Consider the following 19,332-nt stretch of genomic DNA (forward strand, 5'->3'; position numbering starts at 1 on the left):
GCGAGGTCTCCGACGACACGAGCCATAGAGAGCGTGAGATGTGGGGAGAAGGGGACGAAGAAGAGGTACGCGTCTTTCGAGATTGTGAGTGGGGAAGGGGCTGCGGAGGAGGAAATTGTAGAAGACAGAGACGGGGACGACAGAGAATTCAAAAGGAGGTGTAAGTGGTGCAGAATTTTTTTTGAAAGTTGGTAGAATGTTTTGGTAGTTGAGAAGAAACGTCGTCGAGGAGAGGTAGGGGGAGAACGTGGATGTGGAAGGCGGGAGGAGGAGGAAGAGAATTGTTGCAGAAGAGAGAGAAAGTGAGAGTGAAATAGGGTGAAGAGAGATGAGTAGTTAGAGAGAAAGAGAGAGAAAGAGAAAGAGAAAGGGGCAATATTGATTATCTGGAAGAAACAGTAGACTATCACATCATTTTAGTAGTATAGTCTAATCTCCATTTTATGGATAGTCCATCGGGCCGAGACGGGCTTTTCACTTTTTTTCGGGCTTAGAGATAGTGGTAACATGGCAACCAAACATATGAAAAGCATGGATAGGTAGAACTATCAAGGACTAACATACCAACCAAACGAACCCTAAAAATGAAATATCAATCACATGTAATAGAACAAAAGAGTATTCAATTACTCATATTAAGTGAAACATATAAATCCTAATGATAATTCAAATATCACACAACAAAGTAAGATACATTTTTTATTTGTTAAAATATAGTTTCCGCGGAAAACATGAGTTGTAGGAGAAATTCTTTATGGTACTATACTATTTAAAAAAATATTTTCTCAATTACTTAAAAAAAATTGTTTCTGGCACACATACATGCATGCTCAAGCACGCGACCACATGTTTACTCTGCATGCTCAACTTCGTTCTTCGCCATTTAGAGCATCCACAATAGGAATAGTCCAGCAATAGCCCAGTCATAGCCTAGCCACAAACTCCTCCTACCACATCATCAACACTAAAAATCCCCCTGCCACATCATAAATAGCCCAGCAATAGACTAGCCACATCATAAATAGCCCAGCCACATCAATAGCCACATCACTAATAACAATTATATAAAAATGAAATAATTAACAATAACACAATATACGGAATTTAATTTACTAGACATATACGGGAAACATTAATAATACTATTAAAAATTTAAAAAGTACAATAATTTAAAAAAAGTACAATAATTTTAAAAAATTACAATAATTAACAAAAAAGTACAATAATTCACTCCTCTGCTCCGTCGTCGTCTCCTCCGTCGTTGTCGGCACCATCGCCTCCGCCTCCGCCGCCGCCTCTACTCCCGGCGGATTCCCTCCGTGCCGCCTCCAAATCCTCCTGCATGCTCAGGAGCAATGTTTGAAGCAAACTCTTATCCACGGGGTCCACCGCCACCCTCCATTCGGCCATCGTCTTGACCATCTGAGCGCGCGTTTGTTGACTCGCAAAGAATTTGAGATCCGCTGTGGATTGGCCAAGGGGGGATGCCGACTGGACCTCCTGGGAACCCTCGGCGACCCCCCTCGCCTCCCGTTGAGCCCGCCTGTGCCCAACCGGGCGAGTTCGGCGAGCGAACGAACAAGGGGTCGGGACCTCCTGGGCCGTCTCGGGGAGGTCTTGGGAACCACCGCTGCTGCCGCTGAAATCACCGGTATAGTTCAGTCGTTGCTTCTTCGGCCAGCCAGCGTCGACACTTACTCGGAATTTCTCGGAGTCGTTCAGCACAAGATAGCAGTTCCAGTAGGTGAAGTCCTTATACACCCCCTTCAGGGGGAAGGCTTTCTCCGCTATCCTCCTGCAGTCTTCCTCCGTTTGGCCACTGCTCATCATGCGGAGGGCGTTGGTGTACAAGCCCGAAAATCGGGAGACCGCAGCCATGATTCGGTCCCACCCCTTCCGGCAATCCTCCCCGGTGCATCGCCTCCCCTCCGGGCAAAACCTCTGGTAGGCTGCTGCTATCTTGCCCCACAAGTTGACGATCCTCGGGTTGTTCGAAACGAGAGGATCGTCGCAAACACTCACCCACGCCTTGGCCAGCGATACGTTCTCCGCGTCCGTCCACCTCCTCCGTACCGAGCTGTCGTCCTCACCCGGCTGCGAGGACTCGCAGACCCTCTTCCCCTTGTTTTTCTTCTTTGGGGCGCCACGACCCCGCCCTGCGCCCCGCGTTTGAACGGGAGCATCCGGAACACCGAGAAGATCTAACCCCAATTCATCGAAGGAGAAAGTGTCAAATTGGGGCAACGGCTGCGCCTCCGTTGGGGTCGATGTGTGCGACGAACCAGTCGAAAAATCAAAACTGGGGCGATAGACGTCCCCCGGCGTCCCCTGTGTCGCCGGGGATCCCCCCGGCGCCGGTACCCCCCATGCGTCCCTTGCGTCGCCTGTACCCCCCGGGCATCATCTGCATCCCGGGTGCCCACCCCGGCATCGCCGGAAACCCCCCCGGCGGACTCCCCCCGGCTGGCATCCCGGGCATCATCTGTTGCCACGGGTACATGTTGTAGTATGGTGGCATCTGACTCCGTCCACTTCCCACGGGGACCGGGGGAGTTTGACCTTGAGACCCGCTACTCCCTGAAGTAGGCTCGTTGTTGAGATCCATTTACCGTTGTTGATCTTGTACATAAATTTAGATAGAGAGAGTACTCGTTAAAACAAGTGGTGCGAATGAAAATGACGTGCAAGGCGCGTATATATAGTGTTTCGGGAAAAAAAAAATTCCGCGCTAGGCGGTGCGCTAGGCGATCCGGACGCTGCAATAGCGCCGAGCGGATCGCCCAGCGCATAGCCTAGCGCCACGGAACCGCCGAGCGCTAGGCGGTTTTTAAATCCGGAAACCGCTAGGCGGTTGCAATAGATCGCCTAGCGCACCGCCTAGCGCCGGCGCTCGGCTAAGCGGTGCGCTAGGCGCTATTGTGGATGCTCTTAAGCATCCAGATTCAACGATGATGTTGCATTGTCACAAGTATATTGGACGAAATTCACATGTAGCTGCATATGTCGATTTGAACCACTTAGTTGCGCAAAGAATATCAAAATTCATATTCAAACAAGATCCGTTTGGTACCATGGACGTGGAATTGTATTGAATTGAAATTATATGGAAAAAGATATTAAGTAAATTCAAATTATTTGTTTGATTAAATTATGTATGAGGCATTTATTTTCAATATATCCAGGTTGCTTGGTGTGCATGTGTTGTGAGTATACTGTGTAGTGTGTGCATATGTGAAATGTCTAATTTCACTACTAATTGACCAAACATTTACTTATAGAATTGAAAGAATTTTAAATTGAACATGGATTTTTTCATAATGCGAAATTCCACAAGGTGTAGAAGTGGCGATAGCAGTTGCTTCAGTTCGCCATATATAATTTGTAACAATACCAACTACGTCAAAATTAAACACCTATGTTCATTAAACTGGATAAAAAATATGGCAGTTAACGTAAAACATTCCCTCTACAAATTCGAGTAAATTTGAAGGTCCACCAGCAATACAGATAATTTGCATACATCAAAATATTTGGCATTGGGAGACTGATTTATTGGTGGGAGTTTTGCCATCAAGAGTTGAGGTCCTGCCCCCCTGGCAATGTACACAAAAAATTACCTCAACAAACCACTGGAAATTCAACTACCTATAAGTGGCAGATGTAAATGGTTTCCACATAACCCCCTTCAAGCTAATCTTATAGACCCCTGAAGGAAGAAAAACAACGACATGTCAGTTTCGAAACTAAATTTTTCTAGGTTGAGAACACAAACTAAATTTCAACAAGATCTAATATTTCAAGAGACAGATGGTGCAGAGTATAAAATATAAGCATTACACTACCAATGAAGCATCCTTGTTTTCTTAACTACTATTGCTGATACAACTGGAAGCATAAACAGTTCAATTTTGTACACTTTTTCCAACGCCAATTCAATCCAGTATGATGTAACCCGGCTTTCAAACAAGAAAAAAAGGAAGGAAATGGTATATTGATACACAAGATATGAAAAATATATGGTCGACTGTAGCCCCCCTAGTTGCTTAACAGGGGAGATTGTTCATCATCCAACAGTTTTAGGACACTAATCATTCACAAATAATCTCCTCAGTATTTGTGTTCATCCATAGTGTCCGGTGTCCCTTCTCTATCACAAAATCTAATGCAAAGCTATTACCTTTTCCTACTTTGAATCAAATTCCCTGAAGATGGGACAGTCACAAGCAACTCAACCGACTCGAGCCACATGTTTCCAGTAAACAAATAACTTAACACAGGGTTCCTTTTATTAGTACAAAGCATCAGAGCCACATTTAAACAGACATATAGAATTAGAATCCCTCTAAAAATATCGGTAAATGTTTCCTCACCTTATCATATCCTACCATTTCAACTCTCAGTATCAGTCTTAAAGCTGATAATCCAAGCTCAATAGTTTGTAGTCATAAATATCGGTAACAGTTTCCTCAACTTATCATATCCTACCATTTCCTCAACTTATCATATCCTACAAGTTGTAGTCAAAAGCTATAATTTTCCCATATACGTATAATCCAAGCTCAATAGTTTCAGCAAAATCAATTCAATATATTTCACTTCAGTTTCAAATCAGACACTGCAAAGAACCAGACCCTAACACCCCAACGTCACCCTACTTACCAAAAAATCAACAAAACATCCATTTCACATAGATCAAAATTAATAATACACTTTATACGAGCAATACTCAAAGATGATAATATGCATATACAAAAAATTAATTTACTCAATCAAACTTTACCTGACTTTCTGAACCAGAATCGTCTTGAGCTTGCGGGCGAGATCCTGCGCACGAATCTTGCGCTCCAAATTCTTCTTGGCCAAAACGCGCTTCTCGGAATTTTTAACATGGGTGAGCTGTTCCTGCTTTATCATTCGCTCGATGCCGCTGGACTGCATCTTCCGCTGCATTAAGATCAGAGCCTGATCTAAATTGCTGTTTATAACTTTGACTCGGATGCCCCTGCATTGCTGGAGCTGAGAACTCAAGGAAAAGAAGGAGCTCCGCCGCATCGCCGCTGCCTGAATCATTATATCGGTTGTAATTTGGGAATCAAATGAGGGTTCTCGTTTGGGTTAAATATCACTGGACCTCAATATTGGGCCTCTTGAATAAAAAAAGGAAAGGCCCATAGCAATTGAAAATTGGAAGCCCTAAAAGCAACAGTATCACTTCTTCACTCAGTTTGCAGTAGCCTCGACGCCAATCGCCATAGACACGACTCCACCCAGAATTCTCTCTTTCCCAAACACTCTCTGTGTTTCCACTATATAGTGTGCCGACGCCACCATTTCCGATTAGGTGAGTTTCTGTTGCTAGATTGCTGTCTGTACGTCAATCAATTAAACTTAATTTCATAATCTTCTACAGATTTCTCTTCAATAGGATATTACTACTTCTTCCGTTTCCATAGTGCTGACTATGTTGTTCTTCTTGTTAACACATGTATTTCTTATTCCTTGTCAAAACTTCATTTTTTATCGCTAAACCAAATTAGATTGAGCTGTAGATTTTATCTGCTACCTTATTCACCTAAGATGAGAATTCTCCATGTAACCTAATCCTATTATATGTAGACGACCATCATGACTTCAAATCCAGATAGTGACTTGCCAAATGCTTCTTCATCACAAGAGGAATCAAAGCCCGCAATCGAGACTATACGTTTGCCTACAATGGACGAAATTCAAGGCCAGGATATATGGAATAATTGTGCTGTGCGCAGTGTTATGAGTGGAGTTATGGGTTTGTTTCTATAATCCCATTTCTGTCATGTTTTCAGATGTAAATGGACCAGTTAATTTATGTTTACTAGTCTGCAGGAGGTGGATTGGGATTGGCAATGGGATTGTTTCTTGGATCCTTTGATACTCCACTCTTGCAAGATCAGATGACTGGTAGACAGCAACTGGTCTATCAAGCAAAGCAGATGGGTCAGAGGAGCTGGAGTAACTGCAAGTCATTTGCCCTTATGGGTTTTGTCTTCTCTCTTTCTGAATGCATCGTTGAGAAGGCGATCCATCTAACTTAAAGCTGAATCATACTGTCATTATTTGACCATTTTAGGGGAAGCTTATAAAACTGTGATTCTAACCATTGGTTATTTATGAAGGCCCGGGCCAAGCACGACATTACAAATACAGTAGTAGCAGGCTGTGTAACCGGAGGTACTATATCTGCTAGAGGTATGTTTCAGTGCTTTTGGTGTGCTTAGGAAATCCAACAAAAAGAAACCTAATGCTCCAATTTAGCTTGAGCATAACCCTTAGCACAAAAGCTTGGGAATCCAAACTTGAATTTAGTATGTTATCAGAATATCAGAATTTAAACGATGGATGTGGAAACATGATATCGAGCTTTATTTAGAGGAAAGTTAAATATTAAAAGTGAAGTATTAGGCAATAGAGATAATGTTGTATGTTGATGAGATAGATTACTAAATGAGCAAGGGAACTCTTTATCCATTTGATGATCCTTGCATCCTTGATTTCAACAATATATCCTTACCATGGTCAGGTGGGCCAAAAGCAGCATGTGTTGGCTGTGCTGGTTTTGCTGCATTCTCGGTTGCTATAGAGAAGGTTTTGGAAAGGTATACTTGAAGAGCCAACCGGTCACTCAATGGTAATGTCAGTATACTCATATTTAACTCTAGCTCGCATATAATGCTCTTAGCTGGGATTAAATGGTCCCATGATGATCCAGGGATTCTCCAGTCGCTGACTCTAATAAACATAAATTATTTTTTGATCATGATTTGTTTATGAAATTATTCTAGTGTCAGCTGTGAGATTTTTTGTGCAATGTAGTTTTTAATTTTGTTTGTTTATTTATTTTCTCAGATGTATGCTCCTTATTTCTCGTAATACTATTTCAACTAGTCTATCAATTTCTATTTAATATTGTACCAATTTCACTTTAAAACTCGTGCTGCTGCTGAAATTTTCATTTTTAGAGGACAAAGGGAGTGTATGTTAACTATAAAAAATTTATTATATAGCCCTGCCATAATATATTTTTATGTCCACCGTTGCGAGGGTGGATACTAGTTAGCCTAAAGTGCAATAGATACAATACCAGTCTTGCCTAGCCACACTCCAACTTAAACAACTCAAAACAAACATAAAATATTGTAGCACGGTAATTGAAACTCTCGACTTTATCACAGAGAATTTAAAATATCTTCAAATTTACTTTCATACATCGAAGGTTATACTTTGATGTAATGAAAATTTAAAATATTTTCAAATGAGCGATGAGTGAGTGACATTACCACGTCACCAATTTATTCCTCACTTTCCTATTAATCTAGGCAATGTCATTTCATTTTTCCCTCTTCAGTTATTTTCCTTTTTTTACTCTCTTTCTCCCTCTTTCTTCCTATTGATTTTTTATTTACTTTGCATTTTTTATGAAAATTTCCAAATTTCCCTCTTTCATTACCTGCTGCGCGTTTCTTTCATCTCAATAAGTTTTAATTTAGTTTCTCTCTCATAAATGATAATTGATGTGGTTCTTCATTTTTAATTTAAATTTTCTATTGAGCTCACGGTTCTTCTCTTGCTCTTTGCTAATTTTTCCAGGATCTTTATTTCATTTTTTTCTGCCCCCGCCTGTTCTCTATATCAGACCACTCAAATAATGTTGTGTTTCTACAGTTATTATCATTAGATTTCGCATCTCTCAATTCCAGATTACTCTATCTCTATTTCCTTTAAAAATAATTGCAGAGGAAGAGAGAGGTGAGTTGAGATAATTGAGAAGTCAATTGAATTAAAAAAAAATTGGAGTTGCCAATGAATTTGGGAAGAAATTAATAGATTCTGGGAATACAATTGAGTGTTGAGATTTGCAAAGAGAGTAGCAAAGAACATATAAAGAGTCGGGAATGATGCATTTTTCAGCGAGATTATTTCAGATTATCAGTTGCAAAACAACTAAAAGGTAGAGGGAGAGAGTAGAGAGAGTGTGATGAAGAAAAAAACGAGGAAGAAACTGAAGAGAGAGAGAAAGAGAGAAAAAAAATTACAAGAGGAATAAATTGGTGACGTGGTAATGTCACTCACCCATCGCTCATTTAAGGAGCGCAGCAGAACATTTCTCATTATATAATGGAAAGATGATTGGTTAAATTAATACAGAGATCGTTGCGATAATGGTCTAAACAAATTATATCGAGTACAAAAATTCGATCTCGAACAATATCAATAAAACTAAAAATATAAGTATATCACAAGGCACAACAAGCTTATGTATGTCACTTCCTGTTATTACACAACAGCTGTGCCTCAAATTAATGCATTAATATGATTTCAACTTTTTAAACAATATATTCTTGTTTAATACATATGTTTTCTTGTATAACTTCTGTATTTTTTTAAACAACAATATTTTCGTCTTATTGCATTCTCGTTTAAATTTTTTAAACAATGGAAACATTGTGTCAACAACCAAAACTTATGCATTTTAAAATTCTTGTGTGCATGATGTATTTCTTGAACAACACAACTGTAAGTCTTAACTAAATGCATTCTTGTATAAAAATTTTAAACAACAGAAACTTTGTGACAACAACCGAAATTTAATACTATTCTGATAAAAAATATTTAAAAGAAGAAAAATGAGTGATCAAATTTTAAAGTTATTTTGAAGAGATTTTATTGTTTATTTATACTTATATGGAAATGAAGATGAGTTCAGTATAATAATGTTTTTATGCTCATCGATGGAAATACATTGGTGTCGCATATGTTATAGGTTTGACAAATAAGAATATGGCATGTGCGACTTTTTAAAAATATAAAAAATATCCCCATCTTTCCCATATTATTATTGTTATTATTATTAGTATTTTATTTGGCCTAGCACGTTGAGACAACTTTAAAAATTAATCTTAGTAACTGGACCATGAATAGAATCAGACATGTGAATTTGGAGGAGCAAGCATATGATTGATTGTCTTTATAGTAGGTACATGATTCCATTTTATCCTTTCCCCTTCCCATCATCTGCTCTGCACTGCTCCTCCATTTCCCTAATGCATACTTTATCCACTTTTCTTCTATTTATATTTCTGTTCTCATTAAGCTTAGCATGTGCTGCAACTCCTTGTGATTTTCCGGCCATATTCAACTTCGGCGACTCCAATTCCGACACAGGCGGCCTCTCCGCCGCTTTCGGCCAGGCTGGCCCGCCCGCCGGGGAGTCCTTCTTCCACACCCCCGCCGGCCGCTATTGTGACGGCAGACTTGTCATAGATTTCGTAGGTAATGAATGCACTACTCACCTCATACTCATGTGTTCAAGACTACAATCATTCTATGTTGTTGAAGGATTTAAAGGCTTAATAAAATGGAGTATCAATCTATATTGGAAACAAGGAATTATTTTGTTATTCTTTCACTGAATTGATGCTTCATTCTAAAACTCCAAAGCTCAACGTCAGCATGAGATCTGATTCATATTTTAAGTATACTTTAGATCTTCACATTCCTATAATTAACATCTAGTAATGCAATGCAATGCAATGCAGCTGAGAGCTTTGGACTGCCATATCTGAGTGCATTTCTAGATTCCGTGGGCTCTAACTTCAGCCATGGAGCCAACTTTGCCACGGCTGGATCCACTATAAGACCTCAAAACACAACTCTACATCAGAGTGGTTTCAGCCCCATTTCTCTTAACGTGCAGTTTTACGAGTTCAATGATTTCAAGCACAGATCTCAGCTTGTCCGGAATAAGGGTTGCCTATATCATGCTACATTCATCATATATACCAAAACCAAGAATTTTCAATAACTGTTTTTCCAACCACTTGCAGGGGGAGTTTTCAAAAGATTATTGCCTAAGGCGCGAGTATTTTCTCGAGCCTTGTACGCTTTCGACATTGGACAGAATGACTTAACCGCAGGTTACTTCCTCAACATGACTACTGATGAAGTTAGAGCATATATCCCTGACGTGTTAGGCCAATTCAAAACTTATGTTAAGGTATTTTTTTTCCTGCATTATTGTTTCCTAGACACAAAAGGAGGTTTAATTTGAATGAGAAATATGGTATTTTTTGTGATACAGAATATACACCATCTTGGGGGTAGGTCATTCTGGATACACAACACGGGACCAGTAGGTTGCTTGGCATATGTTCTGGACCGGGTTCCAGTTGAGCCAGGACAAATAGATAAGGCCGGATGTGCAGATCCATTCAACCAAGTTGCCAAATATTTCAATCTCAAATTGAATAAAACTATTGTGCAGCTGAGGAAGGAACTTCCCTCAGCAGCCTTAACCTATGTCGATGTCTACTCAGTCAAGTATGAGCTTTTCAGCCAAGCTAGGAAACATGGTAAATCTTCTTGCTCTTTTTTCTAATCATAGTTCAGCAGTGTGTAGATGAGATGAGACAAAAAAGCTCATAATGTTCATTGCAACTTGCAAGTGCAGGCTTTGTCAACCCTCTGCGCTCTTGCTGTGGGCATGGAGGAAAGCACAACTACGACATGCATGTGGGATGTGGGGCAAAGATCAAAGTGAGAGGAAAAGAAATATTGGTGGGAAAACCGTGCAAAGATCCGTCAGTTGCAGTTGTTTGGGACGGAGTGCATTATACTCAGGCTGCTAATAAATGGATCTTTGATCAGATTGTGAGTGGTGCTTATTCAGATCCTCCAATTTCTTTGAAAGAGGCTTGCCACAGGCATTAAGAGTGCGTTGCTCCGAGCTCAATCTCAAAATTCAGTTATCAGTTCAATAATTATGTGTTATAGAAGAATTCATCTCATTCATGTAGGCAACAAACAAGTGAGCTCAAGTTAAAAACTAGTTGAATTTGAAAACAATAGAACTGTTGCTGTGAACATTTGTTTAAAAGAAAATGGATGCTAAGCAACAAATGTTAGCATTGTGATCTAGGTTAGCATCTATTTTTAGGCCTTTACTATCCGTTATAACTACTCAAATCAACGATCATCACAGTAATATCATCCAAACTACCTCTAGCCACCGCAAGGCTGACAAGCTCCTTGCAGGCACCAAGGAGCCCAGGATTACATGGTTTATCACCCAAAACATCGTTCTCATTGTTTAGAAACTGAGTCTGTGATGACATTCTTGGAGTACTTGATGCAGGACTTTTGCGTTCACAGCATTTTTCGTCTTGTGTTTCTCTGTAGTGAGATATCCTTTTCGATTTGTGAGATGGAAGTCGCGGCGATAGTGATGAAGGACTCAGACTTGTGCAGTGATATAGGCACCCATTCTTTGCTGGAGAGAACCCTTTGAGTTTCTTGTTGCTTGAACATGACTGCATAACAATGTCCACAGCTTCTTGATTGCTAACCTGCGAGTTTTGAATCAGTATCAAAGTTAATAAAAAAAATGAGTTAAAAATGGAAAGTTTGTTTACCTCATCCCAGAGGCCATCAGAAGCTAGGACAAGGTATTGCATATCAGGTGTCAAATGTATAAGCTGGGTATCAGGCTCTGCCATCACCCAATCTTTTAAATGAGCATCTCCAATGCTTCTGGAGACGGCTAGTGTCCTGTGCACTCTCCAAGTTCCGCGATGAATCTCCAAGAACCCACCCTGCATCACGAATGGTACATGATGAAACAAGCACAATCTTGATTCTGCTTATTAACAAGCTTAATGAGTAGTATAGTAAATACATTATCCTCTATTCTTCTCCGCTCATCCTCTCGTTCTGGTTTATGATCAGTGGTGATGGCTTCTGCAACGCCGTCTCTGCACAGGACCGCTCTGCAATCACCTAAGTTTGAAACTGCCATTTCTTTTCCTTGGATCAACGCAGTCACACAGCAAACACCACTACTCAACCCCTGCAAGTAGCCATTAGCCATTAGCCTGAGTCATAAGCATTGAACTATTCTTGAAGTAAAGTAAATCTAGGCACAGAACTAGTCTTGAAGTAACAAATGGCCATTAGTCACACCATATTTTTAAAATAATTCTTTAAAAGTCTTAAGAAGAAACTAAGTGAACAAAAAATTCAAAGCTCAAAACACATATAATTTCAGAAACTTGACAGATAATACAAGATGGATACCTGTTTCAAGAAGTCTTTATCAGTTCTTAAATAAGCTTCTCGGATAGCCTTTTCCTTTTCATTTCCACAATTAGTTTCCAACATCTTAAAAAAATTGAGATGCAGATTCTCTGCCACAAACTCTGCAGCTTTGCTCCCACCATGCCCGTCAAACACCCCAAAAAAATCCTGCATTTCCAAAAACACTTAATAAATTCCCCAAACAGCACTAAATTTGACCTAACAAGAAAGACTAGTATAGATGTGCAGGTAGCAGTACCTTAGTAGCATGAGAAGAATGGAAGATTTTGTGGGAGTCTTCCATGAACTTTTTCTTGCCTTTGGCAGCAAAAACAGCAACCGAAGAAGAAGAGAAACAGGCAACATCACTACCAGCTTGGCCATTGAAAGTATCAGCAGGAATTTCACGTAGAACTATAGGGATATCGATCTTGGGCGGTCTCTTCCTCTTCAAAGAAGAAACCAGCAGCCTATTCGGTTGGTGGAATCTTGACCTTGAAACGGCGTCGATCACTACAACAGCACTGTCATTTGCCATAGAAAGGAATAGGATGGAAGGAAGAAGAAGAGTAGGAAAGTTAAACTAGTTGGGATGTGGTCAAAGTGATAGAGAGAAAATCTGGTTTGGTAGTTAAAGTTGTTTGTTGCGGTCAATGTCAAAGGTTTGTATGTAAATGTAATGTGGGGAGTTGGAATTTTGAATATTTGTGTCCGCGCCGTTGGGGAAATTCAAGTCAACAACTTTGAATGCCTGCCCTGCACTCACTTTTTAGGGCCTGCAGCAGCTGTACCTTTCTCTTTTCTTCTTTTTAATATTATTACGAAAAGTTGTTTGAATAATTTTTTCAAGTTAGATTTTTACCAAATACACACACCCATCTTACTAATTTTGCTATTAAATTTTGTACTATTACTCTACAGTTTTGGTGCAAACATATAATATGACTACATGTGTATATGCTCCCGCCAATTTGAATAATTGTTCTCTTTCAATTTTTTTGGGTCAAATAGTGTAAAACCTTTTATTTTACCTTTGTTCTCAACAAATTTCTGGTCTTTGTTTTTTATGCATGGGGATAGAAAGAGCAAAATTGTCAACTTTCTTGGTTAACGAATTTTGACAACTAAAAGATATAAATCCATGTAAATTGGATTGCAAAAAGTCGTCCCCAATCACGGTACTAAAAAACCATAACATGGGTTCCAATATTATTCAGTTAGTCCTAAACATTTTTTATCTGAATCCTAAACTTAATTAATGATTCTAATGGTTATACTACCTTGTTTTATTTTCTTCGGACAATAAGGTTATCAATTACGTCTAAATCACGATATCTATTTATGAAACAATTTTAATAAATGCTCCTTGCGATCCAAATTATGTCAATCTCCACTATTGGTTAAATAATCTAGATTTTGTACATCTCTTCTTAGAAGTTTGGCTTAATTATTTCAATATTTGTGACAAATTTGCAGTTAAAGCTCTAATATTTTTAACCAATCAAGACTTATGCGCCTACAAACTTATTTCAAAGAGGATGTCGTAAGAAAACAACTATATATGTTTCAATATACAAAACTTAGAATATGTATGGATGGAGACTTGAAATTTAGAAGAATTTTCTAAAAAATTCAAATGAACTAACTCAATTAATAGATACAAATTTCGGCCGTTCTAAATTTTTGTCTGTATTTTAGGGTGCATTGATAATGAAATAAAAAAAGACTAAAGTCCCAAAATGGTCCTTAATATATTGCGTTTTTTTTGTCCAAAACATTATCTTTTGAATTATTCGGTCCCTCACATTTGAAATCGGATCACATTTGGCCCATTTTGGATGGTTCCGTCAAATTTTTGACGGTTTTAATTACCGGGTTACAAATCCGTCACTAATCCGTCACTAATTGGGAGTCACTAATCTGTCACAAATCCGTCACAAAATCCGTCACAAATCCATCACAAATCTGTCACTAATATGTTAAAGACCATTTTGGGACTTTAGTCTTATTTTATTAATAAAAATGGGTACTTTTTAGAATAGGGTGGCCTTGGGTTTTTGGAGAATGGGACACTTGAGAGGATGTTGGTCCTTTAAGATTTTGTTGGAAAGTGTATTAGTGGGAGTGGGATCCCCTAATACGCACGCATTTCTTCCTCAAATGACATAGAATTAGTTAAGTACAATTTCCTTTAATTCGTCTACTACACTCTTCATATAATATTAATAATATTATAACATTCAATTATTAAATGACTAAAGATGATTAACAAAACAAATACTAAAAATAAAATACATTGTACTTAATATTAATAATGATAGAATAAATCAATAGAAATGTTAAATAATAATGTAAAATTAGTGACGGATTTTGTGACGGATTAGTGATGGATTAGTGACGGATTTTGTGACGGATTAGTTTCTCCCAATTAGTGACGGATTTGTGACCCGGTAATTAAACCCGTCAAAAATTTGACGGAACCGTCCAAAATGGACCAAATGTGATCCGATTTCAAATGTGAAGGACCGAATAATTCAAAAGATAATGTTTTGGACCAAAATAAAAAAAATGTCATATGTTAAGGACCATTTTGGGACTTTAGTCAATAAAAAAACCTAGTTCAGAATACTAGTATTGGAGATTTCCTTTTCTTTTTTGTTGAACTTTAGTTGTTATTTAACAGCAAATTAGAATAAAAAAATTATACTTTATAAATACGCAGGAACTTATTATGAACAATATTTATTATTTGTTGCATAGAACTATAAACAATTGAATAATTTTTTTAGTAAACTTGTATGCCTGTGTCGTATGTGTAATATGTATATGTAACAACTATGTGTATAGTTTGTGTGGGTTGTTGTTATGAACTTATGATGGTGTCTGCGACTTTAATGCCATTGATTTTAAATGAATGAATTTAAAATGATTAGGTTTCCGTTGGATTTTAAATTTATTAAAATTGTATTGAATGAATGCATTTAAAATGATTCGGCTGCGATGGATTTAAATTTAGTCCAATTGGGTTCTGTTTCAACGAGAGAATCGACGGTGACGCTTCATCACTAGGGGAATATATATGTATGTATAATTATTGGCATATCATTTTTTCTTCAATTCAAATTTCATGACTTCATCATCCTCAAAAATGGAGTATCTCCTACTACATTTTTTGTCGTTTTATAACTTTTTATTTGGCTTTTAACAATAATTTAATCTTTCCCTTAAACAAAAATTACTCGTATGTCTTATGCTGAATGTTTTTATTTTATAAAATCCACGTATGCATCCGGAGATAGTAGCCAAAATTATGTTGCAAATCGGTAGTTGGCATTCAAATTCGTGGAACCATTAATATTTAATAATAAGAATATTTGTTTATAATATGTTATTCTTTATGTAGCAAACACAAAAAAAATAAAAATAAAATAAAAGTACAATATTACTGGAGAGATAAGGTGCATGAAATATAATGTCGAATTACATTGCTCGAAGTTAGATAAGGCCATTTTTGGGCCCTCTAAAAGGGGTAGTCCTCTAAAGAAGTTGGGCTTAACACATCTTTTCGACTGAAAATATAACTTGGGTCGTAATATAATTTTGTACATTAAATAATCGTGAACTTTATCGGCTTGAACTATACATAAATTTTTCACTGCATTATTCTAGGGCATAATTAATTGGACTATAGTCACTATATAAATAAACACTATGCCTGCAGAAATTTTCTAAGAGAAAATGCAAAATTGTAATTGTAATCGTTCGGACCATGAAAGTGGAAACTATTTCGTGAGGGGCCCTGAAATCTAAATAAAATCTATGGATGCATAGGACGTATTCATATCATTACATTAAATATTTATAAAACATAAAACAAATCTCCACTCTTGGATCTATTAATCTGATGGTTATGATTAAAACTAACGACGTACATTATTATACTATTTTCGTACATTAAAGGGTAAAATCATAAACAAATTTAGATTAACGTACAATATATCTATAATAATGTAGCATCGTATGAATTTATGGATGGAAGCTATACTATATAGCATCCACAAATTCACAAATTTATGAGATGGAAAGTAATGTACGATATACCCATGATAATGTAAGATATACCCATGATCAATGGCGGATCCATAAAAATAAAGCCAGTGGGGTCGGATATTGTTAAAATTTTAATAATAAATATAATTTTTAAATAATTATTTAAAAATATTACTCCCTCCGTCCATGAAATATTGTCCAAGTTTGACTCGGCACGAGTTTTAAGAAATGTGAAGAAATGTGAGTTGAAAAAGTTAGTGGAATGAGAATCCCACATTTATATATATGTTTTACTCCATAATAGAATGCGAACGTAAAAATTTAGTGGAAAGTGGAGTCCATTTACCAAAAAAAGAATAAAAGCAAAGTCGACAATTTTTCACGGACTGACCAAAATGGCAAAATTGAACAACATTTCGCGGACGGAGGGAATATATTTTAAATAGTCCTTTTCTGTGAGGGATAGTTAATTTTTCAGAATATCCGTATGTAAAAGTGTAAAACAGCGATTTTTAAATTGTTAGCACCAAACATTTTAATAGTAATAGTTTTAAAATATTATTAAATAAAATATAAATATAATGAAACTTGAAACGAAAATAATAAAAATAGTTAATACTTAATAAATCCACAATGAGCCAGTCTATTTAATTAGTTGCCCACTAACATTTTAGTTGGCCCAACTTATTTGCACAAATAGGCCCAAATTATTTCAATCATTTAACATTTTAGATCATCTCCGTCATCCTTCCAACATCAGTTTTCTGCAACCCCTCTCTATACATCTCATCTCTCCTCTTATTTTTAGAAAATAGGCAGAAGGTTTCGGGTGGATTTGAAGCTGCCGTGGGGTCGGAGACGGAGCTGGGCTGGGTCAAAGGTCGAAAATGAAGTATTCCGGCAGCACTCAGTAGACCGCCGGTGGGGTCGATCGACCCCACGCGACCCCACCTGGGTCCGCCGCTACCCATGATGATACACGATATACCCATGATAATGTACGATATACCCATGATAATGTAGAATCGTATGAAATTGTGGATGGAAGCTATACTATATAGCATCCACAAATTCACAAATTCATAAGACGGAAAGTAATGTACGATATACCCATGATAATGTACGATATACACATGATAATGTAGCATCGGATGAATTTTCAACATACCGAGAATACCCTTAATGTACGAAAACGCGCCCATAATGTACCATCACATCCTTAAATAATGGCCATTAGATTAATAGATACAATGAATTAAATTAGTATTGTGTTTAAGACTTAGAGGGCATTAGGACCTTAATACTCCCCTGCATTCATATTCACAAATTTAGTTGAGCTATACAATTTGGGGACAAAAATGATCTATTCACGCAAGATTTGAGATTTGTTCGTGAATGATGTAATGTACCCACAATGTGGCAGTCGGAAATATTATCTGTTGATGTTAGTGTGATTGAGCCAACATGAATAATAATTATATGGAGTATTAAAAATAAACAAATTATGCATCTTGTATTGTGTTGGTTTGTACTAGGGTCGAAGAAAAATACGGAAATATCAGCATCATATCAAAAAATACTAAAAATTCCGGTACGTTTCAGTAAGGCAACAATATTAATTTTTTCTCATAAGATATACTGAATCATAAAATAAATGTGTGATTTTTTATCATATTGAATTTTTGATATGGTGGTTTCGGTCATTAAATTAAACCGTGCCAATCCCCCTTAGTTTGTACATCTAAAAAATAATTCAAAGTCAATTTCAAGTAAGAGAGGCTATTTTTTGGAAAGATATTTCATATTCTAATGTACAAATGTGAAATTCTCACTGATACCTCCGTCTATATTAATTTAAGAGTGAATTGCACCAAATATCACTAACTTTTTGACTTCTTACACCAGTGACCTCTAACAAAAAAAATAGCGTCAGAAGACCCTAACGTTAAATATAATTATGAATCATGTTTTTTCGGAACAAAACACCCTCGGGCCCTAAACGAGCATTTTTGTCACTTCATTATATTGCTGACATGTAATTTCTGCCACATTTCTGTCAGCAACTTCTTATGTAATTTTCTATTAAGTTCTGGTACTTCATACATAATTAAAATTTTGTCATTATTTACACTTTCTAATTTTTCTATAATATACTCCTCCGTCCCAACTAAGTTGAGACATAAGTTTTGGGCACATGGTTTAAGAAAGTGGGTTGAAAAGTAGGAGAGATGAATAAAGTAGGAAAAATAAAGAGAGAGTAAAATAAGAGTGATTGGATGTTTTGTTTTTTTGTTAAAAAGGGAAATGACTCAACTTAGTTGAAACATCCCAAAGAGAAATACGACTCAACTTAGTTGGCACAGGGGAGTATATATTTATCATTATCTGCATTAATTAATATGAATATAATAAAATGAGATCATTTCTTCCTTATAAAACTCATTTTGTGGTATTTTTTCGTGTTTTTATTTCCCCTAATTTGTTTTATTTACACTGATTTATGGATCAACTTTATTTATTATGAAAATATCCTAATTTTGCAGTATTAATTTATAAATTTACATTGTCTTAATTTCAAATACTATTATTAATAGAAAAAAAAACCTCCAAGAAATAAATAGCTAATATCACATGCTTGAATTTTTTTCAAAATATTATTCATGTTTCAAATTTATCATGAATGACAAGAAACTATGCAAATTTATATCTACAGATTGAATGTTCATATGATGTTAAAAATTTCAGTTTGAGCTAAATTAAAATTCTCAATAAAATATCAATCATAAAAATAGTCTTAAAGTTGTGCTTAGAGTAACAAATTAGTTCGATGATATGTAATGAAATAATATTTTAAATTTCAGTGTTTTCTATAAAATAATTATTATATCATTTAATTAAATGTGAAATATTTTTTATTCTGTGTATTATTGATTCGGATTTTATTGCATAAATAACTTCACTTTTCCATATTTTTATTTCTCTATAAATTTCCTACATGATATAACTAGTATTGTTACCACTAACTAGAAATGAGGGATATAAATCCACTTGGATTGTCGGGCTATTAGGGTGCGGGTTATTCGAGTTGTGAATTTTTTGGGTTATAAATTTTTAGCCCTAACCCTACATCTTCGGGTTTTGACCTAATCCACGGGCTATTCGGGTAAAAAATGATCT

At 36.9% G+C, this 19,332-nt stretch overlaps 4 protein-coding genes across 4 annotated transcripts; 2 read left to right on the top strand and 2 right to left on the bottom strand.

Annotated features, from left to right (window-relative positions):
• Positions 1–3,395: 3,395 nt before the first annotated feature.
• On the bottom strand, positions 3,396–5,188 carry LOC121799254. Its single transcript, XM_042198574.1, has 2 exons — positions 4,781–5,188; positions 3,396–3,706 (listed from the first exon to the last, which is right to left on the bottom strand). Exons 1-2 carry the CDS (start codon positions 5,068–5,070, stop codon positions 3,697–3,699), a joined length of 300 nt encoding a protein of 99 aa, XP_042054508.1. The 5' UTR covers positions 5,071–5,188; the 3' UTR covers positions 3,396–3,696.
• A 1-nt stretch (position 5,189) lies between these two features.
• Positions 5,190–6,964, top strand: LOC121799253 (mitochondrial import inner membrane translocase subunit TIM22-4-like). Its single transcript, XM_042198573.1, has 5 exons — positions 5,190–5,341; positions 5,617–5,785; positions 5,863–6,053; positions 6,153–6,225; positions 6,557–6,964. The coding sequence occupies exons 2-5, from the start codon at positions 5,626–5,628 to the stop codon at positions 6,640–6,642; spliced, it is 510 nt and encodes a 169-aa protein (XP_042054507.1). The 5' UTR covers positions 5,190–5,341; positions 5,617–5,625; the 3' UTR covers positions 6,643–6,964.
• Positions 6,965–8,979: 2,015 nt separating this feature from the next.
• Positions 8,980–10,880, top strand: LOC121801510 (alpha-L-fucosidase 3-like). Its single transcript, XM_042201014.1, has 5 exons — positions 8,980–9,306; positions 9,573–9,782; positions 9,861–10,030; positions 10,115–10,385; positions 10,484–10,880. The coding sequence occupies exons 1-5, from the start codon at positions 8,988–8,990 to the stop codon at positions 10,741–10,743; spliced, it is 1,230 nt and encodes a 409-aa protein (XP_042056948.1). The 5' UTR covers positions 8,980–8,987; the 3' UTR covers positions 10,744–10,880.
• LOC121801511 (probable protein phosphatase 2C 14) lies at positions 10,845–12,814 on the bottom strand. The gene is made up of 5 exons (XM_042201015.1): positions 12,365–12,814; positions 12,106–12,273; positions 11,708–11,878; positions 11,445–11,624; positions 10,845–11,378 (listed from the first exon to the last, which is right to left on the bottom strand). The coding sequence occupies exons 1-5, from the start codon at positions 12,641–12,643 to the stop codon at positions 10,977–10,979; spliced, it is 1,200 nt and encodes a 399-aa protein (XP_042056949.1). The 5' UTR covers positions 12,644–12,814; the 3' UTR covers positions 10,845–10,976.
• Between the last annotated feature and the right edge of the window lie 6,518 nt (positions 12,815–19,332).

This window comes from Salvia splendens, chromosome 4, assembly GCF_004379255.2.
Source record: "Salvia splendens isolate huo1 chromosome 4, SspV2, whole genome shotgun sequence".
NCBI lineage: Eukaryota > Viridiplantae > Streptophyta > Magnoliopsida > Lamiales > Lamiaceae > Salvia > Salvia splendens.